Genomic DNA, 27,743 nt, shown 5'->3' with positions numbered 1-27,743 from the left:
TCATTAGAAATCATTCCAATTGCTTTAATGATTGATTTTATTTTCAGTAACCAGTACTATGGTTCATATGAACTGTAGTTAATAATGTTTTATTCAGGTATTTATTTATGTTATGAATCCTTTCAGAGGCATAGAGTCATGGACTCATACAGCATAGAAACAGATCCTTTGGTCAACTCGTCCGCACCAACCAGACCTAGATTCATTCCAATCTGAACTAGCTCCATTTGCCACCATTTGGCCCATATGTCTCAAAATCCTTCCTAGTCACACACCCACATATATGCCTTTTAAATGTAGTAATTATACCTGTCTCCTTTGGTAGCTTGTTCCTTACATGCACCACTCTCTGCATGAAAAAGTTACTCCTCAGGTCCTTCTTAAATCTTTCACCTCTCACCTTAACCCTATGGTCTCCAGTTTTGAACTCTCCCACCTGAGGAAAAAGACCTTGGTTAATCACCCTATCCATGCTCATCGTGATTTTATAAACCTCAGCTTCTGATATTCCAGGGAAAAAAGTCCCAGGCTATTCAGCCTTCTGTTATTGTTTTCTAAAAATTGCAAGTCTTAATTGAGTGTAAAGTATCAGAATCAATGCATACATAACAATTGCATTTTTAAAATGTAATTAAACATTACTCATGATGCCAATCATTTCAGGCTCAGCAGGCAAATAAATTGTAAAGGTTTAGCTTTTTAATCTTCTGAACACAGTGTTGTCATTTGTATGTCAACAGCTAGGAAGAAGAGATTGATTTTTATTCATGAAGAGCTGTCACACTGTTTACAGTTCAATAGGTGGGTTATTCATGAGCAATTCTACCAATTTTAAATGCATTTTTTGAATATCTGAACTTGCTTATGACTTTACACAGATGATGGAGCAGAGGCATGTATGCAAAACAATGACTTGCAGCTATTTATTTGTTCATAGGATGTTGGTGTTGTGGGTTAGGCCAATCCATAATTGTCCTTGAGAAGCTGATGCTGAGCTGTCTTCTTGAACTGTTGCAGTCCACAGTGTATAGGAGGCACCCAAAATGCTGTTAAGAAGGACACTTCAGGAATTTGACCCAGCTCCAGTAAAGCAGGCACAATATAGTTGCAAATCAGCATGGTGAGTAATTTTGTGAGGATCTTAGATGTGGTGATGCAGCCATTCACCTACTGCCCCTGTTCATCTCGGTGGTAGAAGGCACAGGTTTCGAATTTGGTGTCGGAGGAACTGTGGTGAGTTGCTGCAGTGTAAATTATAATGATATTGAGTGCTGCCCGATCATTGATTGTAGAAACAATGAATGTTAAGGATGGTGGATAAGATGCAAATTAAGCAAGGGTGTTGTGTCTTAGATAGCATTAAACTTCTTTGCAGAGATGCATTCATCTGGGCACATGGGAAATATTCCATGACGCCCTTGAGTTGTGTGTTTTAAACAGGTGTCGGAGTTGAATTATTCTCCCAGCCTATGAGCTTTTCATATAGACACTGTATTAATGGGACATGTCTAGTTCAATTTCTGATCAGTGGAAACTGATAGAATGTTGTTGGGGGGTGGGGGCGGGGGAATCAGAAGTGGTAATGCCATTGAATGTCAAGGGGGATATTTGAATTCTTTCTTGTTTGAAATGGTCATCGCCGAAAGCTTGCATGGCGTGAACTTGCTAGTTATCAGCCCAATCCCAAGTGTTGTCTGGCTGCATATGAGCAAACATCCCTATTTCTGTCCTTACATTGGAGGCAAGGTCATGAATTTGGCAGCTGATGATGGTTGGGCTCAGGGCAATACCCTGAGGAATGCCAACAGTGATGTCCCAGGAACGAGAGGATTGACTGAGCAACATTACACAGCAGATTAAGTGGCCTCATTGGTCAAAAAGTGGTTTTCAGCTATTGAAGTACTTTCTTCGTGGTGTGTATTTGCAGTTATGGTGTAGGTAATTTATGACAGTCAACTCATATAAAAACAATGTGATTACGACAAGGTAACCAAGCACTTGTCATTTTGATTGAGGAGTAGAACTTGGTCAGGACATTCGGGATAACTTTCTTGTTCTTCTTTGAAATTGTGTCATAGGGTTTTTACATGTAGCTTATATATCTGACAGAAGGTGTAATGAGACTGAGGAGCAGGAATGGGTCATTTGGCATTTCAAGCTTTCAATAAGATCACAGCTGATCTGGTTTTTGTTTTAACTCTTTCCTGTCTGTCCCCTAGAACCTTTGACTCCACGGCTTGTAAAAATAGAAGATAGAAAGCCATCACCTCTGACAGTGAACCACTTCTTCACTACTGCATTGGGCTGTCAGCCTGAAGTTTTGTGCGTAACCCTCTGGAATGTGACTTTAACCCATAATTTTCTGACTCAGAGTGAATGGGCGACAACTATGCCACAACTGAAACTACTGCAATGTGATAACTTATAAGTTATTCTTTCTATAATCAGGGTTTAGAAATATGGGACATAGTCACATAAGAATGAATAGCTCTAAATAATTATGGAGTTCTGCCCAATGTTTGACTATATTAAATATGCTGAACTGGAAATCACATGCAGCACATTTTTGTTCAATCTCATTGCTGCATGCTAGGTTCTTTATTGTTTACTGTTTATATTTGTTGACTGGACAATGAAAGAGACATTTAATGATTGTTTCTGTTTCAATGTAAGATAATTGTAAGCAATCCAAAATGCTGCTCTATATTATGGACAGTGGAGGAAAAATAAACCGAAACCCCCAATTCCTTTACCTACTATTCACAATCCATGAGCTTTTTTTTTGGAGGGGAAAGGTAGATATGTATTTTCCTAAGGTCCCTTTAGTGTGTTGTCAATTTGAAGAAACAGCAACCCCACTTTGATGGTTTAAAAATGAAGATGATTTATACATGCTCTTATAAAAAAATCAAAACATTATATCATTCATACACCATACACTAAAGCAAAAAACAATTACAGAAGATTTTCTCATGTGTTAAACTAAAAGAATAATTAGCAGTTCACAAATTTGGTTTGACATAGCAGGTCAGAGTGTTCTTGCCCAGTCCTGAATTACAGTTCTTTTAAGGGCTGTTGTGATGCAGTGGTAGAGGACCTGCATCTGAATTAGGAGGCCCAGCTTTAAGACCCATCTGCTACAGAGATGTGGCATTATAAATTAACTAAAACGGCTAAAGTCAGATGTTAGATTTTTGCTGAATAGCTTCAGCAAGAAAAATATTCAGCAGGTCAGCAAGTTAAGCGATTGCAACAGGCGGGCAAATTTTGTTACAGCTGGACTTCAAGTTTTGGAATTAGGCTGGCAGATATTCAAAGATCTTACAGTCTCTCAGTTCTTAAAAGACAAATACAACACTCTAATCTGTAGAATCTATTGAATTTTCAGGTTTCTTGTGTAGTTATTCCTTTTCCTCGTTTTTGGGATAATTAAGAATTTCTGCATTAGGAGCCAATTTCAAACACATGATCAATGACCATTGTCCCGCCAGGATGTCTTAAAGATAAATGACAATTCATACACGATAGGTTATACATTGTGGTCTTTCACATTCATTTTGTAGATAACTAGTCTATTCAGCACTCTTTTGTGAAAGCATTGGTTTTGGAGATGAGCAATTGGAGAGTTTTTTTTCTGCTTTAAGTTTTTAGGTGAATCATTAACAATAGTGGATATAAATCTTACAGATGGCATTTGTCTTTGCCTGCCCAATTCAGGAGAAGATCCCATTCAGGGGGATTCAATTAGAATATTCCAAAAGCTTCAGATAATATGGTCCGAATAAACAAAGGTTATCTGACTTTTCACAGCCATCTTAGCAGTTCATCAATGACCATTTCAATTAAAAGGCCATTCCAGGAATATCTGTATGAATACAGCATCCATATTTAAAGTTATGAAGGAGGCATGCTTTCACTAAGCATGGCACATGATTCAATCAATCAAACATTTTGCAAATCATTATTTCACACTGATGAGGGAGTAGCAGCTTTTCGACAGCTTAAATGATGGAACTTCCAGATATGAATTCAAAACATAATATTTTTGCGAACTAACACACAAAAGACCATCTTCGATATTGAGGCAGATCAGGAAATTTTGAAAAGGAGAAATAGAAACATGGTATGAAAGCAATTGCTAAGTTTCACAATTAATCCTTTAGAAACTCAACTGCACAACTGCAAAATTAGTTTAGCAGATGGTGGCATTGTTGCAACATTGCGAGGTGAGAACTCTCGTGTCCCAGGCAAATGTTTTGGATACGTGAATTCAAATTTTAAACATTTATTAACTCGTGGGATGTTCGCATCACTGGCTGGCCAACATTGATTGCATTTTCCTTGGTGAGGAGCTTCCTTCTTGATCTGTTACAATCCACTTACTGTGTGCTGACTCACAATGCCCTCAGGGAAGGAATTCCAGGAGTTTGACCTAGCATCAGTGAAGAAATAGCAATATATTTCCAAGTCAAGAACAAGCTTGAACCAACACCATTTAATGGAACTAAACCAGAAATTGCTGGAAAAGCTCAGCTGCTCTGGCAGCATCCGTGCAGAGAAATCAGAGTTAACATTTCAGATCTGATGATTCTTCCTCACTGGACCCAAATTGTTTACTCTGGTTTCTCTTCACAGATGCTGCCAGATATACTGAGCTTTTCCAGCAATTTCTGTTTTTGTTCTTGATTTACAACGTCCCCAGTTTTTTTGGTTTTTATTTACCACTAGGTCACTATTACAATAATTGTGTGCAATTCTGGTCTCCCTGCTATTGGAAGGATGTTGTGAAACTTGAAAGGGCTCAGAAAAGATTTACAAGGAAATTGCCAGGTTTGGAGGGTTTGAGCTGTAGGCAGATTCTGAATAGACTGAGGCTATTTTCCCTGGAGCGTCAGAGGCTGAGGAGTGATCTTACAGAAGTTTATAAAATCTGAGGGCCATGGATCGGATGCTGCCTGAACTGCTGTGCTTTTCCAGCACCACTAATCCAGAATCTGGTTTCCAGCATCTGCAGTCATTGTTTTTACCATAGGGTGAATAGACAAAATCTTTTCCCCACAGTGGGGGAGTACAGAACTAAAGGGCATTGATTTAAGGTGAAAGGGGAAAGACTTGAAAGGGACCTAAACTGCTACATCAAACCAAACATGTGTACTGCTAATTATTCTTTTAGTTTAACACATGAGAAAATCTTCTTTAATTGTTTTTTGCTTTAGTGTATAGCCTATGAATGATATAATATTTTGATTTTTTATAAGAGCATGTATAGATCATCTGTGCTTCAGATCTCTATGATTCTATGCCTCTATTTAACAGATATTAATTTATTGCTATTGATTAAGAAAAACAAGGCACAGCTGTGAGTCATTCTTCTTCTGATCAGTTTTAGAAATAGTGCTGTCATTAGAATGAAACAGAGAAAGAAATTGGTGAACAGTGGGATCAAAAATCTTGAGAAATAAACCTGTCTCTTCAAATTTGCTTTGATTGGTAATGATGTATTAAACAAACGGTTGCTATTTCTGCTTGTTCAATGTGTACATTGAAAAGACACAGAGTTGGAGGACTTCTGCTGGGTCACTGCTCTTCATAGCTTGGCTATTATTTTGAATTGAAACCTGATTACGTGCAAATGAAACTGTGCTTTGTTGGCATAACCATACCGTTATGCTATAAATTGATCTTATTTGAAAGATAGTGAAAATGAATCTTGCCAAAGGCCCAAATATAATAATATTGATCACCATATTTCATTTTTTGAAATAAAATTTGTCAATTAAAAACAAGGTTCTTTATTCACCATTAAAGAACATGTTTTAGAATGAAGCAACTAAATTAAGCATCAAGTGAACATTGTAGTGATTTGTGCTGTAATGGAAACTACCTTCAAATGTGGAATTATTATCAGGTTGTTGGTCAACTAGAATTTTATCTAAGTTAACCCTTGGACTACATTATTAATAACAAAGTAAATGATACCGCCAGTATTTTGTTAGTAAAAAATATCATGAATACTGTATGATAAGGCTAATTAATTTTAATTTCAAAGCAGATTGTTGTGGAAAAAAATCTGCTGTAAAGTAGTATCCAATTTGGATTTGCCACATCTGTGCCTATAAAATAATTTTGTGTCAAGTAATCCCTTCATTTTGTGGCAGGCAAACCTAGATGAATGTTTCTAGAATAATTAATCAACTTAAAAATTGAATTTTGTTAATTGTGTAATATTTGCAGATAAAAAGATAATTAAATGCATTGTGTCAAAAATGTTTGTAAAATAAGATCTAAGCTGAGAAAAAATAATGAAAATTTGAAAAAATGAACTGGAAAGACTTTAATAGAGTCATAGAGTCATAGAGATATACAACACGGAAACAGACCCTTCGGTCCAACTCGACCATGCTGATCAGATATCCCAATCTAATCTAGTTCCATTTGCCAGCACCCGACCCATAGTCCTCCAAACCCTTCCTATTCTTATACCCATCCTGGTGCCTTTTAAATATTGCAATTGTAGCAGCCTCCAATACTTCCTCTGGCAGCTCATTCCATACATGCACCACCATCTGCATGATAAATTTGCCCTCTCACTCTGAAGCTGTGTCCTCTAGTTCTGGACTCCCCCACACCAGGGACAAAACTTTGTATTGAAATAAAATACTGAGAACGGTAGGATCTTTTGAAATAGCTGGAAAAAGGATTATGGCATAACAATCAGGGTCAAGCTGCTTCTTTGACTGGGTAAATTAACACTGGAGCGAGCAGAAGTTTCTCTGTTCATTGCAATTACTTAGTAGCAAGTTGCTGATCTACTTTAAAGCCCTTGGCCAAGAAATTTAATTTTGTTCTGAAAAGTGGGTACGTGGGCGTTGCTGAGTGCACTGTGCACACACATTGGCAGTGATCACATACATACCACTTGCTTTTCATGGTACTGAAATGGAGAAGCAGCAGCAAAATCTATTGGCTGGGACACTGTTAGGGTTACAAAGAAAGCAGGTGTCATTGACTGTACTTAGAGGCAACTTTCAGCTCTTCAAGGGGAGATGCATTGTGGCTGCAGTTGGTAAGAAATAAGAGAGTAAGGTGCTAATGTTGAAGATTATTTTTATGAAGATTACAATCCTGCCAACTTATGTACCAACCTTATGTACCATGTGTGGAAAGATCTCCAGAAAACTGTATGCAAGGGATAGGAAGAGAAGGCTGAACAATGAATGCCAATAGTGGGATAAATTGTTCTGAGGGGCCTGATACTGAGGGGAGTTGATGGGTAAAGCTGTTTATGATGTTTTTGTTTGTGATGCTGTTCTCCTCATATTCTCCAGACAACCAAACCAGTTAATGATTGAGTATCATGCAGAGAACAACAATGTGTTTGATGAAATTGGCAGATAAATACTGCACAGTTTTGCAAGGATGGACCAGGAAGTGGACACAATGTTTGAGGATTCTCAATTATGTTTATGATGACATAAGATTCTACTTGAAGCTTATGTCTATCACCAGAGTCACATCAACAGGTGACAGCTGGATGGAATACCTTTTGATGCCTATTGTCTGATGGTCCAAATTGAGTTGCAGTGATTTTTGCTTCTATTAAGGCGTTTATCTGGTGCAGTGTAGCTTATATTAGCTCATGGAAGAGAGGAAGGTAATGGTAATGATGATGGTGTTGTCACTGTATTAATAATCAGAAACCCAGGTAATGCCCTGGAATTCTCAATTTTAAACACACCATGGAATAAAACATTAAAAATGAAAAGTCTGTTTCACAAAGATTGCTGTTCTTACCTGGTGGATATCCAGAAACCAGTGATTCTTAAACTGTTATCTGAAATATCAAGTTTCACAGTTGTATCAACCACTAGAAAGTCTAAAATAAAGGATGGAACTGAATGGACCACCAGTATTGACCAAAGTACCAGAAATGACAATGGTGATCTTGCAAGGTCCTCTTTACCAACACCTAGGAACTAGTACCAAAATTGGGAGAGCAGTCTCATAGGTGAATCAAATAAGAGCCTGACATAATTATACTCATACAATCATATCTTATAGAGAGTGTCTCAGAAAATACAATCACCATTCCTGGGTATGTCCTGTTCCACTAGCAGAGGTAGTGTCACAGAATTATACAGTCAGGACAGACTTGCTCCAGGAATCCTCAATACTGATTCTGGATGTATGAAGTCTCATGGCATTAGGTCAAACATGGGCAAGAAAATCTAATGTTGATTGACGCATACTGTGCATCACGTGGTTGATGAATTATTACTTATCTTACATTGAGCAAAACTTGTAGGAAGCACTGAGAGTGTCAAGGGTACAAAATGTACTCTGGGTGGATGACTTCAATGTCCACCACCAAAAGAAGCTCAATCATGGAACAAGCTGATTGAATTCTAAAAGATGGAGCTGTGAGATTGGGTCTGTCTTAGACAGTGAGGGAACCAACAATGCATACTTGATCTCATTCTCACTAATCCACCTACCTTAGATGAATCTGACCATGACTGTACTAATGGGAGTGACTGTCAGACAGACCTATGCAGGGACAAAGACAAATCTTCCCTTCTGATATTGTGTGTGGCATTAGCACTATGATAAACGGAATGGAACAGATCAACAGCTCAAGAAGGACAGTGGGCCTTCAGTGGTAGCAGAATCATACTCCAATACAATATGCAATCTTATAATCTGGTATTACCTATAACCTATTAAGCTAGGGATCAACACTGACTCAATAAAGATGACAGGAGGGCATCTCAGGAGAAGCACTAGGAATAACAAAAATCATGAATCTAAGTGGCGAAATTGCAAACAGGACTACTTGCATGTCAAGCAGCATAAGCAACAGGTGATAGATAGAGCTAAGCAATCCTACAACCAATAGGTCAGTTCTAAGCACTGCAATCATGCCACATTAGTAATGGTATGCAATTAAACAATTCACTGGAAAAAAACACTCGATAAATATCCTTTCCTTAATGATGGGAGAGCCCAACACATCAGTCCAAAATATTAAGGCTAAAGCATTGGTGACAATATTCAGCCAGAAGTGCTGACTGGATGGCCCATCCAGTGGCTACTCTTCAGCTAATTTGATTCACTCCACTTGACATCAAATAATAGCTGTTGGCACTAGATACTGCTAAAGTTGAGGGCTCATACAACATTATGATAGTACTAAAGGTCTGAGCTCCAGAACTTGCTACACTCATCACAAAATTATTTCTATATAGCTATAACACTATCATATCAATTCCAATGTGGAAAATGTCCCAGTTATATCCATACACAAATAGCAGGACAAATCCAACACAGCCCATATATCACCCCACCAGTCTACTTTTGATCATCAGTAAACTGTCATCCACATTGCTCTCAATCAACACCTGCTCAGCAATAACCTGCTCACTGATGCCCAGTTTGAGTTCCACCAACTCCTGATCTCATTACAGCCTTGGCTCAAACATGGACAAAAGAGATGAACTCCAGAGGTGAGATGAGAGTGACAGCCCTTGATATCATAACTGCCACACCATTGACAGAGCATGGCATCAAAGCTCTCTAGCAAAAAATGCAGTCAATAGACAATAGACAATAGACAATAGACAATAGGTGCAGGAGTAGGCCATTCAGCCCTTCGAGCCTGCACCGCCATTCAATATAATCATGGCTGATCATTCCTAATCAGTATCCTGTTCCTGCCTTATCTCCATAACCCTTGATTCCACTATCTTTGAGAGCTCTATCGAACTCCTTCTTAAATGAATCTAGAGAGTGGGCCTCCACTGCCCTCTGGGGCAGAGCATTCCACACAGCCACCACTCTCTGGGTGAAGAAGTTTCTCCTCAGCTCTGTCCTAAATGGTCTACCCCGTATTTTTAAGCTGTGTCCTCTGGTTCGGCACTTACCCATCAGTGGAAATATGTTTCCTACTGCCAGAGTGTCCAATCCTTTCATAATGTTATATGTCTCAATCAGATCCCCTCTCAATCTTCGAAACTCAAGGGTATACAAGCCCAGTCGCTTCAGTCTTTCAGTGTAAGGTAATCCTGCCATTCCAGGAATTGACCTCGTGAACCTACGCTGCACTCCCTCAATAGCCAGAATGTCTTTTCTCAAATTTGGAGACCAGAACTGCACACAGTACTCCAGGTGTGGTCTCACCAGGGCCCTGTACAGCTGCAGAAGGACCTCTTTGCTTCTATACTCAATTCCTCTTGTTATGAAGGCCAGCATGCTATTAGCCTTCTTCACTACCTGCTGTACCTGCATGCTTGCCTTCATTGACTGGTGTACAAGAACACCCAGATCTCTCTGTACTGCCCCTTTACATAAATTGATTCCATTGAGGTAGTAGTCTGCCTTCCTGTTCTTGCTACCAAAGTGGATAACCATACATTTATCCACATTAAACTGCATCTGCCATGCATCTGCCCACTCACCTAACTTGTCCAGGTCACCCTGTAATCTCCTAACATCCTCATTACTTTTCACCCTGCCACCCAGCTTTGTATCATCAGCAAATTTGCTAATGTTATTGCTGATACCATCTTCTATATCATTAACATATATTGTAAAAAGCTGTGGTCCCAGCACGGATCCCTGCGGTACCCCACTGGTCACTGCCTGTCATTCCGAAATGGAGCCGTTTATCACTACCCTTTGTTTCCTATTAGCCAACCAATTTTCAATCCAATCTAGTACTTTGCCCCCAATACCATGCACCCTAATTTTACTCACTAACCTCCTGTGTGGGACTTTATCAAAAGCTTTCTGAAAGTCCAGGTACACTACATCTACTGGATTTCCCTCGTCCAACGTCATAGTTACATCCTCAAAAAATTCAAGAAGATTAGTTAACCATGATTTCCCCTTCAAAAATCCATGCTGACTCTGTCCTATCCTGTTACTACTATCCAGATGTGCAGTAATTTCATCCTTTATAATAGACTCCAGCATCTTTCCCACCACTGAGGTCAGACTAACTGGTCTATAATTACCTGCTTTCTCTCACCCACCTTTCTTAAAAAGTGGTATAACATTAGCCACCCTCCAATCCTCAGGAACCGACCCCGAATCTATTGAACTCTGGAAAATAATCACCAACGCATCCACGATTTCCCGAGCCACCTCCTTCAGTACCCTGGGATGCAGACCATCAGGCCCCGGAGACTTATCAACCTTCAGACCTAACAGTCTCTCCAACACCAAATCCTGGCAAATATAAATTCCCTTAAGTTCAGGTCCTTCAGCCACTGTTACCTCAGGGAGATTGCTTGTGTCTTCCCAAGTGAACACAGATCTGAAGTACCCATTTAATTCCTCTGCCATTTCTTTGTTCCTAGTAATAGGAACTTTGTTCTTTGTTCCTTTGTTCCCTGTTTCTGTCTTCAAGGGCCCAATTTTTGTCCTAAACATTTTTTTGCCTTGCACATACCTAAAAAAGCTTTTACTATCCTCCTTAATATTCTTGGCCAGTTTACCTTCGTATCTCATTTTTCCTCTGCGTATTTCCTTCTTAGTAATCCTCTGTTGCTCTTTAAAAGCTTCCCAGTCTTCAGTTTTCCCACTTATCTTAGCTATGTTATACTTTTTCTCTTTTAACTTTATATGTTTCTTTACTTCCCTCGTCAGCCACGGCCGCCCATGCCTCCTCCTGGGATCTTTCTTCCTTTTAAGAATGAACTGATCCTGCAACTTCTGCATTATACACAGAAACTTCTGCATTATACACGGTCATCCCTACTAAGGTATTGCACCATTGAACTTTGGCCAGCTCCTCCCTCATAGCTCCATAATTCCCTTTATTCAACAGAAGTACTGTCACTTCCGACTGTACCCTCTCCCTCTCAAATTGCAGATTGAAGCTTATTGTATTATGGTCACTACTTCCCAATGGCTCCTTCACTTCGAGGTCTCTGATCAATTCTGGTTCGTTACACAATACCAGATCCAGAATTGCCTTCTCCCTGGTCGACTCCAGCACCAGCTGCTCTAAGAATCCATCTCTGAGGCACTCCACAAAGTCTCTTTCTTGTGGCCCAATACCATCCTGATTCTCCCAGTCTACCTGCATGTTAAAATCCCCCATAACAACTGTAGTGACATCTTTGCGACAGGCCAATTTCAGCTCTTGATTTAACTTACATCCGACATCCAGACTACTGTTTGGGGGCCTGTAGATGACTCCCAAGAGGGTCTTTTTACCCCTGGTATTTTGAAGCTCTATCCACACTGACTCTACATCTCCTGACTCTAGGTCCCCCCGCGCAAGGGACTGAATATCGTCCCTTACCAACAAGGCCACCCCACCCCCTCTGCCCGTCAGTCTGTCCTTACGATAACACGTGTATCCTTGAATATTCATTTCCCAGGCCCCGTCCACTTGAAGCCACGTCTCAGTTATCCCCACAATATCGCATCTGCCAATTTCCAAAAGAGCCTCAAGCTCATCCATCTTATGTCTAATGCTTCATGCATTCATGTATGGTATTTTTAATTTGTTACTGCTCTCACCCTTCCCATCAACCCTTATTTCACTCAACCTTACAGCATGATGCCTTTCCGAGTTTTCTGCCTCATTAATACAGTTGTCTTTCTTGACTTCTCTTGTTCTAACTTTCCCTTCAATTTCCTTTTTAAACATCCAGCTTGTCCCCTCCCCCCCCCGCTACTTAGTTTAAATGTAGCGGTGTTGCAGTAGAAAACCTGCCTGCCAGAATACTGGTCCCTAACCTATTAAGGTGCAAGCCGTCTCTCTTGTAGAATTTATGTTTACCACAAAATATACCCCAGTGATCCAAGAACTTAAATCCTTGCTTCCTGCACCAGTTCCCCAGCCACACGTTCAAGTCCATTATCTCCCTGTTTCTGGCCACACTAGCCCGAGGAACTGGAAGAAAACCGGAGATAACCACCTTGGACATCCTGCTTTTCAGCCTTCTTCCTAGTTCTCCGAAGTCTCGCTGTAGTATGTTCCCTGTTTAGAGTCAAACATGGCACAAAGGACATGAATCAAATGAAAATTTGTTGTTCGGGATTGGTCAAGTCTTGGATACCTCTGCGGGGGTTCCTCAGGATAGGAATGAGAGGGACCGTATTGTTGAAAAGGAGAGTATGAAATGGACTGGTAAGCTAGAGGAGACACTTGATAGTAAGGAAGATGTGTTGGGCATTTTGAAAAACTGGAGGATAGACAAGTCCCCCGGGCCTGACGGGATATATCCTAGGATTATGTGGGAAGCAAGAGAGGAAATTGCAGAACCATTGGCAATGATCTTTTCGTCTTCACTGTCAATGGGGGTGGTTCCAGGGGACTGGAGAGTGGCGAATGTTGTGCCCCTGTTCAAAAAAGGGAATAGGGATAACCCCAGGAATTACAGGCCAGTTAGTCTTACTTCAGTGGCAGGCAAAGTAATGGAAAGGGTACTGAGGGATAGGATTTATGAGTATCTGGAAAGACACTGCTTGATTAGGGACAGCCAGCACGGATTTGTGAGGGGTAGGTCTTGCCTTACAAGTCTTATTGAATTCTTTGAGGAGGTGACCAAGTATGTGGATGAGGGTAGAGCAGTGGATGTAATGTACATGGATTTTAGTAAGACATTTGATAAGGTTCCCCATGGTAAACTTATGCGGAAAGTCAGGAGGCATTGGATAGTGGGAAGTTTGGCCAGTTGGATAGAGAACTGACTAACCGTTCGAAGTCAGAGAGTGGTGGCAGATGGTAAATATTCAGCCTGGAGCCCAGTTACAAGTGGAGTTCCGTAGGGATCAGTTCTGGGTCCTCTGCTTTTTGTAATTTTTATTAATGACTTGGAAGAGGGAGTTGAAGGGTGCGTCAGTAAATTTGAAGACGATACGAAGATTGGTGGAGTTGTGGATAGTGAGCAGGGCTGTTGTCAGCTGCAAAGGGACTCAGATATGATGCAGAGCTGGGCTGAGGAGTGGCAGATGGAGTTCAACCCTGTCAAGTGTGAGGTTGTCCATTTTGGAAGGACAAATAAGAATGCGGAATACAGGGTTAACGGTAGGATTCTTAGTAAAGTGGAGGAGCAGAGAGATCTTGGGGTCTATGTTCATAGATTTTTGAAAGTTGCCACTCACGTGGATATAGCTTGTAAGAAGGCCTATGGTGTATTAGCGTTCATTAGCAGAGGGATTGAATTCAAGAGTCGTGAGGTGATGTTGCAGCTGTATAGGACCTTGGTAAGGCCACATTTGGAGTACTGTGTGCAGTTCTGGTCGCCTCATTTTAGGAAAGATGTGGAAGCTTTGGAGAGGGTGCAGAGGAGATTTACCAGGATGTTGCCTGGAATAGAGAATAGGTCGTACGAGGATAGGTTGAGAGTGTTAGGCCTTTTTGTCATTGGAACGGTGAAGGATGAGGGGTGACTTGATAGAGGTTTATAAGATGATCAGGGGAATAGATAGAGTAGATAGTCAGAGACTTTTTCCCGGGAACAACAGAGTGTTTCAAGGGGACATAAATTTAAGGTGAAGGGTGGAAGGTATGGGGGGATGTCAGGGGTAGATTCTTTACCCAGAGAGTGGTGGGGGCATGGAATGCGCTGCCCATGGGGGTGGCAGAGTCAGAGTCATTGGTGACCTTTAAGTGGGAAATGGGTCTTCGGAGAGTCGGTATGGACTAGTTGGGTTGAAGGGCCTGTTTCAATACTGTAGGCAATCCCATCATCAATGGAGATATTAAGACAATAGTGAACTCAAAGCCATGTGGAGCATTGTTTCTATTAAAAAAAAGGTGTGGTACAGTGGCTCAGTGGTTAGCACTGCTGCCTCACAGCACCAGTTCCCAGGTTCAATTCCAGCCTCAGGTGACTGCCTGTGTGGAGCTTGCATATTCTCCCTGTGTCTGTGTGGATTTCCTCCGGGTGCTCTGGTTTCCTCCCACAGTCCAAAGATGTGCAGGTCAGGTGAATTGGTCGTGCTAAATTGCCCATAGCGGTTAGGTGTAGGGGAATGGGTTTGGGTGGGTTACTCTTCGGAGGGTTGGTGTGGACTGGTTGGGTCAAAGGGCCTGTTTCCATGCTGTAGGAAATCTAATCATTTATTAGACCTATAATTTATGTACAGACATTACATTCTTCAAGCAATTTGTGTCTGTGTTAACATTAAGCTATTAGCTAACAATAGAAGAACATATAGTTAGAAATGGTAGGGTAGCATATGGCACTTTTAGAGCCTCAGGTCACAGGTTATGATGCAGTCGCATATGCGTATCTCTTACATGTACTGACATACTGACTGTGGGATATCTCATGGGTATACTGATTGACTGACTGTGGGACATAAGACAAGATTGTCCTTTTATGACCAATGATAAAACTTATCCCATCAGATATACTTCGTTGTTATCAACATAATTATCAAATTGACTACATATACCTAACAGGTAAAATAGGCTTACACAACTAACATTTCAAAACTCAATGTAACACTTTGGACATTGGAGAACTTGTCCTGAACTTCAGAGTGAATCATTGCCATGGAAGGCTGTGGAGGCCAGGTTGAGTGTCTGTAAAACAGAGGTAGCTAGACTCTCAGTGGTAAGGGGATCAAAGGTTATGGGGAAAGACAGGAAAGTTGGGTTGACAAGCATCATTAGCCACGATCAAATGGTGGAGCAGACGTAATTGTCTGAATGGCCAAATCTACTCCTATGCATTACAGTCTTATTAATTGGTGACCTGTCCAGAAGATGTCCTCCAGTCCATTTTTTGGTTATCATCGCACAATTATTGGAGTGTGCTTCCTCAATCCCTTCTGCATGATCATTATGTTGTACATTGGTCTGAGCGGGTTTCTCTTCCTCTGCAATGTAGAACCATGCTGACGTGTTATGTCCTGGGATTGTTGTATATTTATAAAAATGTTTTATGGTATCTAAGCTCTTGTACTTGTGTTTGTAACTCATACTCTGCCCAGTGTACAGTTTTGGTCATTCTTTACCTGCTTGTTCATTTTTCATTCTTAACTTTCTTTTATTCATTGACAGGATATGGGAATCCCTGGCTAGGCTAGCACTTATTCTCCAGACAGCAGGTAAGAGTCACTCTCAATGTTATGGTTCTGGAATCATATATAGGCCAGACCAGGCAAGGTCTTCTATACATCAGGGAGACCAAATGTAAACTTAAGGAATGGTTCGCTGAGCATCACAGGTGCCGACCGGATCTCCCAGTCACCGCACTTTTGAATTCCCCTTCCCACTCCCTTTCTGACATGACCATCCTTGGCCTCCTCCCTTGCAACAAGGAACCAAACCTCAAATTGGAGGAACATCACCTCAGCTTCCACCTGAGCAACCTACAGCCTGGAGGACTCAACATTAAGTTCTCCAAATTCAAATAACCTCCCTTCCACTGCTCCCTGCCACCAAATGGATTCATTTCTTCTTTGACCAACCAGGTCGATCCCTCTGCCTGTCTTCACCTATCCCCTCTTCACCACCCTGTCCATGCCATCCACTTTATCTGCAGCTCCCCCCACACCCAGCCCCAGTCTTAAAAAGGGTTACACACAAACATGTCAACTTCTCCACCTCCTGCTGCTGCCTGGCTTGCTATGCTCTTTCAGCCTCCTGCCTGTCTATTTTGGATTCCAGTATCTGCAGGCTTTTTTTTTTGCTTTAGACCAGGTAAGCACATCATTTTTCATCCTTAAAGGACATTGGTGAGCCACATGGATTTTTACCACAATCAACAATGGTTTCATGATTATCATTAGACTCTTCATTCCACAGTTTTATTGAATTCAAATTCCAACATCTGCTATAATGGGACTTGCACCCTTTCCTCAGGAAATCGCCTGGGCCTCTGGATTAAGATTCTAGGTATAATACCACTAGGCCATTTGCCTCCCTTTTGAAGAGGACCATTCTGCGATGTGCAATTATGAGATAATTAGTTATTGAGCAAGGTCATTTATATTTGTCTTCTGAGATTAATTTCCACTGGAGATGTTAATTCCTTCTCCATTAATGTTGCATCAAAATGTACCAATGCAATACAGAAATCTTGTTTTGCTGTTGGACACATAATGATCATTGGTACAATGACACATACCATTCATTCTGGTAGACTAATTGAGCATGGATAGTGGAGTGATGATGTGGTAGCGGTCACTATCCACTTACTGTGCCTGACTTTATTGATGTCTGTTGTTAGACTCTATCTTTTCTGGAATTCTGGTTTAACTAAGAATAGCACTTGGATGTCTGTGAAATTCATGCTTGTTTTGTCACTAAGTCATTGAACAATGGGAAATTTGAAGGATATAACCTTCAACATTCACTGTAAATAGATCTGATTGGAACATTGTGTGGATCTGCTAACGGGTTTTTTTTACATTTGTCATACATTTAACCATAACATGTATTCATGGTTATATGGCCTGATTCACCCATGGCTAATACACAGATTCAAATGCTAGACTCTCATGTGTTCCTGGTGTAACATGGATATGGGATTCTGGCATAATGCGGCTGGTATTAGAACCTATCAGCCTTAAAAATGACGTCATCAAATGCCAAGTTCCTTTCTCTATAGACAAAACAAATGAATCTTCTCAATTATTGCACTTGGGCACATTGGCTTTAGCCAAGGTGTGAGATCAATATGGAGAATGTCTGCAATTAAATAGTTTTCAATAGCAATGCATTGATGAAGAGGAATACAGAGGAGCCTCAATTACCCGAAGGACACGGGTAGGTGGTATTTTGTTCGGCTAATTGAATGCTGGATAATTGATTGCCAGTTAACATAGTTTGGCTGAGTATTTGGACCTTGCAAACCTGCCAGATAATCTAACATCTGGATAATCGAATGCACACATATATTTTGTGGGGTGAATTTGTACTTTCAGGGTTACATTGTACTTTGCTCAAAAACTGCATGCATTCATGTAGAACTCTGAGCTCAAAAACTGCATGAATTTATGTAAAACTCCGTTATCTCACTTTTTAGATTAGAATCAATCTAAACATCATGGCATAGACAGAGAACACAGGGGGCCAACACCTTCAACATATTATCCAGCTATCACCATTGTTAACAGCTAACCCGAGAATCCAACTTTTTTAAAAAAGGATTTTGTGATTTACACATGTAAGAAGTGAAACTATCACTGTATTCTAACAGATGAAAGGCTTAACAATCAATTTTTCAATGTATAATTTCAGTTACATCACACTATAAATTTTTGCTATAAATTCTGTGTGTTACGATCGAGCCCTCCACAATCACCTGATGAAGGAGTATCGCTCCGAAAGCTAGTGTGTTTCCAATTAAATCTGTTGGACTATAGCCTGGTGTTGTGTGATTTTTAACTTTGTACACCCCAGTCCAACACTGGCCCCTCCAAATCATTTGTTAATTTAATGCACTTTGTTGATCATAGCAATAGCGTTGGCTGCACCTAAAGCAGTTAATTGTTGTTGGGTCCTACACCACTTTGGCTTCATACTTGCCCCTATCCTCCAGTAATGCAATCATATAGCTATTGTTCTTTACAAAAGATCTTTCCTAAAGCCTTGAATTGATGTAGAGGTGATAACTAAATCAATCTTTGGAAAACACACGCTCATGTCCTTTGCTGTAACATCTTCCATCAAAGTGGTTGATAGATTCATGGGGTTGCTGTCTACATGATATGAGTTGGTGCCTGTTGACACTGAAGTTAGGCCTTCCCTTGAGCTGATCTTTGATTAAATTCCAAATCTTTTCTGATCTTGTACAGAAAACCATATGTATTACTCCTTGCCAATGGAAGCATATTTTTTAGAGTTGTCGTCTTGGATTAATCTATTCTTTGATCTGTCAAACAAAGTGCATCAGCTACTTGAAGAGTTGTACTTCAGTAAAGCTGCCACTGGATGCTGAATCTAAAAAGATGTTTCTGCTGTCCATGATTCCACCTGCCCATCTTAAGTTGTGTGTCCCTGACTTCATATCAGTGTAATTTATAACTGCCAATCCACTGGTCCTGGTCCCTTTAAGACTACTGGTCCCTTAATAGCACAAACTTTACATGTGCTGTTGTGAAACTATTGCTAAGGAAAGCCTGTACAGGCAGAACAAGATCTGTCCTGGAATTTGTGGAAAAGTCAGAACACAATGCAGAACAATGTAAAGCAGCTGTCTGTAGGCACAGGAAATTTTTCATTGGTCAGGTCTATAAAATTATGCTTCTTTTGTGAGTATGAGCGTTCGTAAGTCAGACATTCATAAATCAAGTCTCCCTGTATGAGTCCCCAGTATAATTCAGGTCACTGGCTTTGTATTGCAGCTTTTTAAATTGTTTTTTCTTTCTTTTAACTAAGGTTATGTTAGAAATTTATTTTCTCTTGAATAAACTTAAATCTTCTTGGTGGTCAATGCACTATGTATGTGTAATGTTATTTATAATCATTTGAATTGTTATTGCTGATTGTTCGAATCCTCTAATGTCCAAAACAGTTATTTAGTTGTTCTTCATTTAGCTTATAAAATATCTGTCACAAAAATATTAGATTCTTCATTTAACTAAATAAAATAAAGAACTATGGATTTTTGAGATTTGAACCAAAAACACAAAATAGTCGAGAAACTCAGCAGGTCTGGCAGCATGTCTGGAGAGTTACCATTTCAAGTCCAGAAGCCCCTTGTCAGCTGTTCTCAACTGCATCCTGAGATCCACTCAGTGAGATGCACCATCACATGCACACACTCAACCTCTCTCACGCTCTCAATACCACCTCACGTTATCTTAAAGCTGTCCATTCTGCCAGTTCTCCATCACTTCTCAGCTGATTCAACATTTTCACAAGAAACATGTTTTCTTCCTTTCAGGTATTAAGGAAAGCAAGCTGTAACAAAGCAGGTGTACCCATGCCCCTCTGGAACGTTCCACCTCTCATCTTCCCTTTGACTTCATCTTTCCTCCTAACCCCACCTCACTTTGGGTATTTATCATAACTTTCTGGTTTCTAATGTGGAACAGTCTATATTCAGCAAATAATGTTGCTTTATCCTTTAATGCCCTCAACTCCATGAATTTTAGACAAGTCCTGATGTCAAATCTTTCTTCCATCATCTTTACCTCTTTGTGAGGCAAATTTCTTTGAACAGAGTCCTTTTTCCCATCCTGCAGAATCCTTCACTCACTTCCAACACTCTGCCTCCACCTGGACCATTCACCCTCGTGTTCGACCTGCATTCGATGTGTTCATTGGGAACTGCTGATGTGATATTGTTGTCTTAATTTGTCTGCTCCCTTCACCCATTCTAATCTATCTTCCTCCAAACAGACTGCACTATTTGCTCTCATCTCCAACTCTGATTCATAATCTAACCTGCTGACAAGGGTGGTGCTGCTGTCATCTGACATGCTTTACGGATGCTGAGCACCAGTTGTTGGATGCTGGCTCCTATCTTCCCCATACTATGACACCACCATTGAACATCAAGCTATTATTTCCATGATTCAAACTAGCTTCATCTCATCTCAGGATCTTCCCCCATCCCCTCACAACATCCTACCACATAGTCTCCCATCCTTATACAATCTGTAGTACCTTCTCCTTCTTGACAATGGGTCATGTACTCAAAAGGTTAACTTTGTTTTCTCTCTACAGCTGCTACCATTCCTGCTGACTTTCGCCAACACTTCCTGTTTTTGTTGGAGTTTTTATAGAGAGTCACTGCTAATACCATTGTGAATTTTGTGTTATATGATCAGCAATGCTTACGTTAGTTACTGTAAGACAAGAAACCAAGTGTAGAGATTATAGTATTAAAGAATTTAGCAGACATCTTTTAGAGATGATGATTATATACAATCATTACATTCTGCAGGCACATCAGTCACTGGGCTAATATTAAACTTTAGGTTATGACAGAAGCAGACACTTCGATTAGTGTGCCATGTTTCAAGAGATCCATGGACAGGATACATATGAAACCTTTACATCTTCAGGTTATATGTTATGATGCAGTGGTGATAGCGTGAGCATGACTCTTAAACGTATACCACATACTGACCATGAAACATAACACAGCAGAGCTGGAGATGAACTGGAACCATTAGATGGCATCCAGGATGCTGCAATGAAACTGGACATAAATCTGCATTATGTGTTCTGGTAGTCACAAATAAGCTGCAAGCTGAGGGAATAGTGCTCTTTTCGATCAAGGACAATGTCAGACTGCTCATGGAGAGAATGCGTAGTGTCAAATGACCTGGATTATGGAAAAAGCTGAAAGTATGCAAGGACTAGTGATCTCACATCCTGCATTGCTAGAACTTGGGATAAGTGACACAAACATTTCTCCTATCGTCAATAGAGGAAGTAACAACCTTGCTGCAGCGATGTAAGATGAACTGAGGCGCTGGATGAAAAATGAATAGGAGAGCACTAAGTCAATTGCATTCTCGTGCTAGACCCGGCAAAATGAATGTAAACTGTTCTGTGTATCTACAGAGCATATGTGAATATACTGTCCAAAGATTTCTTGAGAGAATGATCAGTTGTTTGCTTAAGAGACCTCTTGTACAAAGTTTGTGAGAAGATTTGTAGCTCGGGTGCTCGTTGCTGTGGTTCTGTTCGCCGAGCTGGAAGTTTTTGTTGCAAACGTTTCGTCTTGTACAATTCTGACAAGCTTACCAGTAATGGGTCTTTGACAAGAATAAAAGTACATTTTATTTGAAGCCTGCTTCAGAACATTTCTACCCTATCAACTAGATTATATAATGATTGCTGTGATATTTAGGTTGAGAAATAGTGGCTGATGGTTGCCAGTTTCCAATCAAAGCCATTTTGAAAGAAAATTAGATTTCCTGTCATGATGCTCACGATCAGTCTGAAAGTTTGCTACTTCATAGAAGAAACTGCACATTATGTACTCTAATCTACTTCTCAACAGGAGCTATTGTCTGTAGTGTAAGGCAGTTCATACCTGAAGGGCTAACTGACATCACAAGATAACTCTTGCCCAATAGGATGCAAAGGACTATTTCTGGGAAGAACTAACTTGTAAGTCGTGCACCAGAATGTTAAACTATATTTATTCATCAGCTAGAAGGTGATTACAAGTTGAAGCTTTTCATCTTGCATTCATCAGAAGTAGGATACAAGAAGCAAACTTGAGAGAAAAAAGAGACACTGTTTTATACAACGTGAGAGAAAGTGCTGATATGTTTGGATCATCATCGGCATGGTGATGCTTCCAGAACAGTTAACTGTGAATCTTAATCCTCGCAGCAGGCGAGTAGATTCTGATTGGCTGGGATGCTATCATGAGCTGTAGCAGTTGTGCCTGTACTCATGATCCTTTGTTTTTGAAAAGTTGCAATGAATATGCAAAGTGAATTGAATTGAATTGAACTGAATTGAATTCATTGTCACGTGTACTGAGACACAGTGAAAAGCTTTGTCTTGCGAGCAACGCAGGCAGATCACAGAGTTAAGTAGCATAGATAAGTAAATAATAGGTAAACATCAGCAAAAACACAGGTACAGGCGAATGTTAAAACGTTTGTGAGTCCATTCAGTATTCTAACAACAATAAGGTAGAGTCTATTTAGAAACTGGCTGGTGCGTGTGTGCAGGCTTCTGTACCTTCTCCTTGGTGGTAGAGGTTGTAGAAAAACATTGCCAGGGTGGGATGGACCTTTGAGAATACTGGCAGCCTTTCCTTGACAGCGGGCCTGGTAGATGGATTCTATAGTTGGGTGGTTGGCAAATTCCTTTTGTCTACAAAACAAAGTTCTGGGTATTGATGTACACAGCTTGTAGCCTGCAGAGTTGTATCATTTTGTGGGCTCAGTTGATGGTCTGAAATCCATTTCTGGTGTAACTCCTAGCACAATCTGGTTTATTTAAACAATGGTTTCCAATAATTGAATCACATTTAATGGTGGATATACTTTTCTAATACTTCAAAGCATTTGGACACCCTTCCCTATTTAATATCAGTGTATTAGACTAATATCAGTAAGAAAGATTTGTGACATTGAACCTACTCAAAGCATCCCAGATGGTAGCAGCGTGTATGAGCACAATGCATAGCATGGTAGCCAGCAGTGTGGATGCCAACCAGATCGCACTAGCTTGAAGAATTTTTTCCCTCCTCAAAAGTAATCTGAGGAGAAGAAATAAATAAAAACAATTCAATCAGAAATGTAAGGTTGTATCTTTAAATATTCAGCAGCCGAAAAGCACATGGAGTCTGCCAGTTTCTGTGAAAGCAGCACAGCCATCAACTTGAAAGGCTGCAAAACTGATCACCAAAGCTACAACGGGAAACATCTGAATCATAAACCGAGGATACAACAATTGATATTGAACACTGTAAGTAAAATAAATTCCTTTTTGGAAGGATGAACTTTCATTTAATGAAGAAAATTCTGGACTAAGAAGCTAATCCATTATATTATGGATGCTGGAAATTCTTTACCAACATCTTGCTACCCCTTCTTCTGCATATATGTTATCTCTTCCCAGCTGCTATTAGCTCTGATGAAGGATCACTGAATCTGAAATGTTGAGCCTGCTCTCACTCCAGAGATGCTGCCAGGCTTGCTGAGTTTCTCCAGCAATTTCTGATTTTGATAAAGATGCATTTGTTTGGAAAATTATTAGAACAGTAAGGAGAGTGAAAATAAAAGAGGTTTTTGCTTTAGAAAAAAGAATCAGTGCTTTGAGGAAAACATGAAGTTTTATTATGCACCTGAAATATTCTTAAAGATGTAATAGTGGTGTGATACCATTTTTTGAAATTTAAAGTTGTACAATTTTATATCATGAAGTGGCAGAAAGGGTGTGAATCATCCATAAATGGGGATGCAAATCTCTAAGAAAGGGAAAAATGACTTTGCTTAAAATTACAGAAGTTCAGCAATTATTAAATGCGTGACAATGTTTCTTTCAGCACAGATTGTTGTATAATTTTGAAATTTTTATGTTTTCTAATTTTAATTAGAAGGAATTTTTAAACATTCTGAGGTGGAAATAAGAAAATAGAAGTGAAAAGAATCTTCATTAAACTAACAAAGCATTGTAATAATACATCTTCACTGGCAATTTATCATCATTATCCAGTAATTAAAGTGGAACAATTACAAAAATTGAAACAACTTGCAGAAGAACACAATTTTTTATGCAATTTAAGTCATTGTCCAACATAAACCCTGAGCAACAAAACCAGTTACACTTACAAAGCATTGAAAAATTCTGCAACAGTTGAGTCAATTAAAAAGAAACAGCAGCTAAACAGTGAAACTGAAGAAAGATAATATACTTCCTAGGATATTTAAAACTACAAATATTTCAAACAGAAAATTAAGCTGGATGGCATGGAAAAGACAATTTGTGACATGTAGAACTGCTTCAGATTAAAGAAGCCAAGAGAAGACCAAGTGAATACATTTCTTTATTCTACAGATCCAATAGAAGATCATCTTTTAAAATGACAGAATGTAAGAAAAGACACAGAAACCATATGACTATATTGTAGGAACAGTTGACAATTTACATTGATGAAAGAGCAAGGTTAAGTCTTTCAGAGGAAAATGTCATCAATTTCAATCATACTTTCTGTACATTGTCAGAATTTTATGTTTATGAAGATTTGCTGTCAGAATTAATTTGAGACAAAGTTGTTTTCAGAATTTCTGATCCATTCCTTTCAGATATGTAACAATCAAAAGAGGACTTCATATTGAAAGACCTGTCCAAATAGAGATAGAAGCTAAAATTCAAAAAGAACAGCAAAACAGAATGATGGGAACTGAAAGTTAACCTATCTTAAGAAGATTATCTGCCTTTGTCAATTTACTAATGCATATAAACGACAAAACAACTTAGGATAGGCTACTACAAACAACATTAAATCCTTTCGTGCTAAAATTAATTGTTTCAGATGTGGAGTTAAAATAAATGGCACAAACAAAAACAATGTTTAGCTGTATTGTGTCAATGCCATTTTTCTATGAAAGTGGGACATTTCCAGACAATGTGGAAATGCCAAACAAAAACCTTTGAACCACAGAACTATTGTTGTCTACTTGCACAAAGAGGTTAACAACTTGCAGCAAGCATCTTTTGAAGAAAACACAGGATACCTGATCAAATCTTCATTACAATTTATAATCTGAAATGATCACATTCTACCTTTGAAAGATGCCATCCAATATTTCTGTAAGACCGTAAGATATAGATGTAGAATCAGCACACTGCCCACTGACTCTGCTCCACCATTTACTCATGGCTGATATGTTTTTGAATCCCATTCTCCTGGCTGTTCTTGGTAACTTTTGATCCCCTATTACCTACCTCCATCTTAAATACACTCAATGACTTGACATGCACAGACTTCTGTGGCAATGATTTCCACAGATTGACCACCTTCTGACAGAGAATATTTCTCCTCATCTCAGTTCTAAAGGGCTATCCTTTCACTCTGAGGCAATGCTCTCAGATCATCATCTCTCCTACTGGTGGAAATATCTTCTCCAACTTCATTCTATGTGAGTATTTCAGTATTCCATAAGTTTCAATGAGATCCCCCTCATCCCTCTAAACTCCATCAAGTATAGACTCAGAGTTATTTAGGAACTATTTAGGTGTACACTTGAAATGCCATAGCATTGAAGGCTATGGGCCAGTTGCTGGAAGATGGATTAGGATAGTTGGATGTTTGATGACCAGCATGGAAATGATTGCCCAAAGGGTCTCTTTCTATGCTATAGAAATGTTGTGACTCTATGAGTCTCTATGAGAATAATGTCCTAAGCATACTTATCTTCAGCTGCTCCAGCTTCTCTCCATCATAAGGTCAACATTGTTCAGCACAATTTAGAACTCTTCAGATACTGAAAGATCCTGTGTCCATATGCAGCAAGGCCTGAATAAGTTTGAGATGATAAGTAGCAGGTAACATTCACATTACATAAACACCAGGCAATGAATATTTCCAAGAAGAAAGAATCTAAGCATCGTCCGTAGACATTCAGTGTTGTAACTATCACCGAATCCTGAATGTTACATTGACCAGAAGCTGAATTTGACCAACCATATAAGTACCATGGTAACAAGAGCAAGACAGAGGCTTGGAATTCTGTGATGAGTAATTCACCTCCTGTCACCAAAGCCTGTCCTTGATCTACAAGGTACAAATCAGAAATGAGTCAGAATATGTCCACTGGCTTGAGTGAGGTGAGATGTGGTAAATGGTGTGCCACAGGGATCATCTGTGGTAGGCAAAGTAATGGAAAGGGTACTGAGGGATAGGATTTATGAGTATCTGGAAAGACACTGCTTGATTAGGGACAGCCAGCACGGATTTGTGAAGGGTAGGTCTTGCCTTACAAGTCTTATTGAATTCTTCGAGGAGGTGACCAAGCATGTGGATGAGGGAAGAGCAGTGGATGTAGTGTACATGGATTTCAGTAAGGCATTTGATAAGGTTCCCCATGGTAGGCTTATGCGGAAAGTCAGGAGGCATGGGATAGAGGGAAATTTGGCCAATTGGATAGAAAACTGGCTAACCGGTCGAAGGCAGAGAGTGGTGGTAGATGGTAAATACTCAGCCTGGAGCCCAGTTACAAGTGGAGTTCCGCAGGGATCAGTTCTGGGTCCTCTGCTGTTTGTAATTTTTATTAATGACTTAGATGAGGGAGTCGAAGGGTGGGTCAGTAAATTTGCAGATGATACGAAGATAGGTGGAGTTGTGGACAGTGAGGAGGGCTGTTGTCGGCTGCAGAGGGACTTAGATATGATGCAGAGCTGGGCTGAGGAGTGGCAGATGGAGTTCAACCCTGCCAAGTGTGAGGTTGTCCATTTTGGAAGAACAAATAAGAATGCGGAATACAGGGTTAATGGTAGGGTTCTTAGTCAGGTGGAGGAACAGAGGGATCTTGGGGTCTATGTACATAGATCTTTGAAGGTTGCCACTCAGGTGGATAGAGTTTGTAAGAAGGCCTATGGAGTATTATCGTTCATTAGCAGAGGGATTGAATTCAAGAGTCGTGAAGTGATGTTGCAGCTGTACAGGACTTTGGTTAGGCCACAGTTGGAGTACTGTGTGCAGTTCTGGTCGCCTCACTATAGGAAAGATGTGGAAGCTTTGGAGAGGGTGCAGAGAAGATTTACCAGGATGTTGCCTGGAATGGAGAGGAAGTCGTACGAGGATAGGTTGAGAGTTCTCGGCCTTTTCTCGTTGGAACGGCGAAGGATGAGGGGTGACTTGATAGAGGTTTATAAGATGATCAGAGGAATAGATAGAGTAGACAGTCAGAAACTTTTTCCCCAGGTACAACAGAGTGTTACAAGGGGACATAAATTTAAGGTGAAGGGTGGAAGGTATAGGGGAGATGTCAGGGGTGGGTTCTTTACCCAGAGAGTGGTGGGGGCATGGAATGCGCTGCCCGTGGGAGTGGTGGAGTCGGAATCATTGGCGACCTTTAAGCGGCATTTGGATAGGTACATGGATGGGTACTTAATCTAGGTTAGAAGTTCGGCACAACATCGTGGGCCGAAGGGCCTGTTCTGTGCTGTATTGTTCTATGTTCTATGTTCTATGTTCTATATGCTGAGGCCAAAATCATGTATGATTTACATTAATTATTCAGATTATGAGTCTGAATATATGGTTGCTAAAGTTGACGATCCAAAAATAATAGGAGTATGTTATGAAGAGAAGATAAGAATTTGCCAAAGATATGTTAAGTGAGTA

General features: G+C 40.0%; 1 protein-coding gene across 2 annotated transcripts in view; it reads left to right on the top strand.

The window, feature by feature from the left end:
- LOC148149660 (uncharacterized) overlaps window positions 1–27,743 on the top strand; it is a 271,395-nt gene that overhangs the window by 15,780 nt on the left and 227,872 nt on the right. The window contains exons 1-2 of one of the 2 annotated variants that reach the window (XM_087988623.1): window positions 944–1,120; window positions 16,028–16,074. In XM_087988623.1, the coding sequence (XP_087844749.1) occupies window positions 1,044–1,120; window positions 16,028–16,074 (124 nt within the window). In that variant the 5' untranslated portion in view covers window positions 944–1,043. Of the gene's footprint in view, window positions 1–943; window positions 1,121–16,027; window positions 16,075–27,743 lie in introns of those variants that run through there. The other variant, XM_087988624.1, reaches the window with a different exon arrangement.

This window comes from Chiloscyllium plagiosum, unplaced genomic scaffold (genome assembly GCF_037043375.1).
Source record: "Chiloscyllium plagiosum isolate Xiang-an unplaced genomic scaffold, Cpla_swu_hap1 HiC_scaffold_7, whole genome shotgun sequence".
Taxonomy (NCBI): Eukaryota; Metazoa; Chordata; class Chondrichthyes; order Orectolobiformes; family Hemiscylliidae; genus Chiloscyllium; species Chiloscyllium plagiosum.
This window is presented reverse-complemented; position numbering and strand designations above follow the sequence as displayed.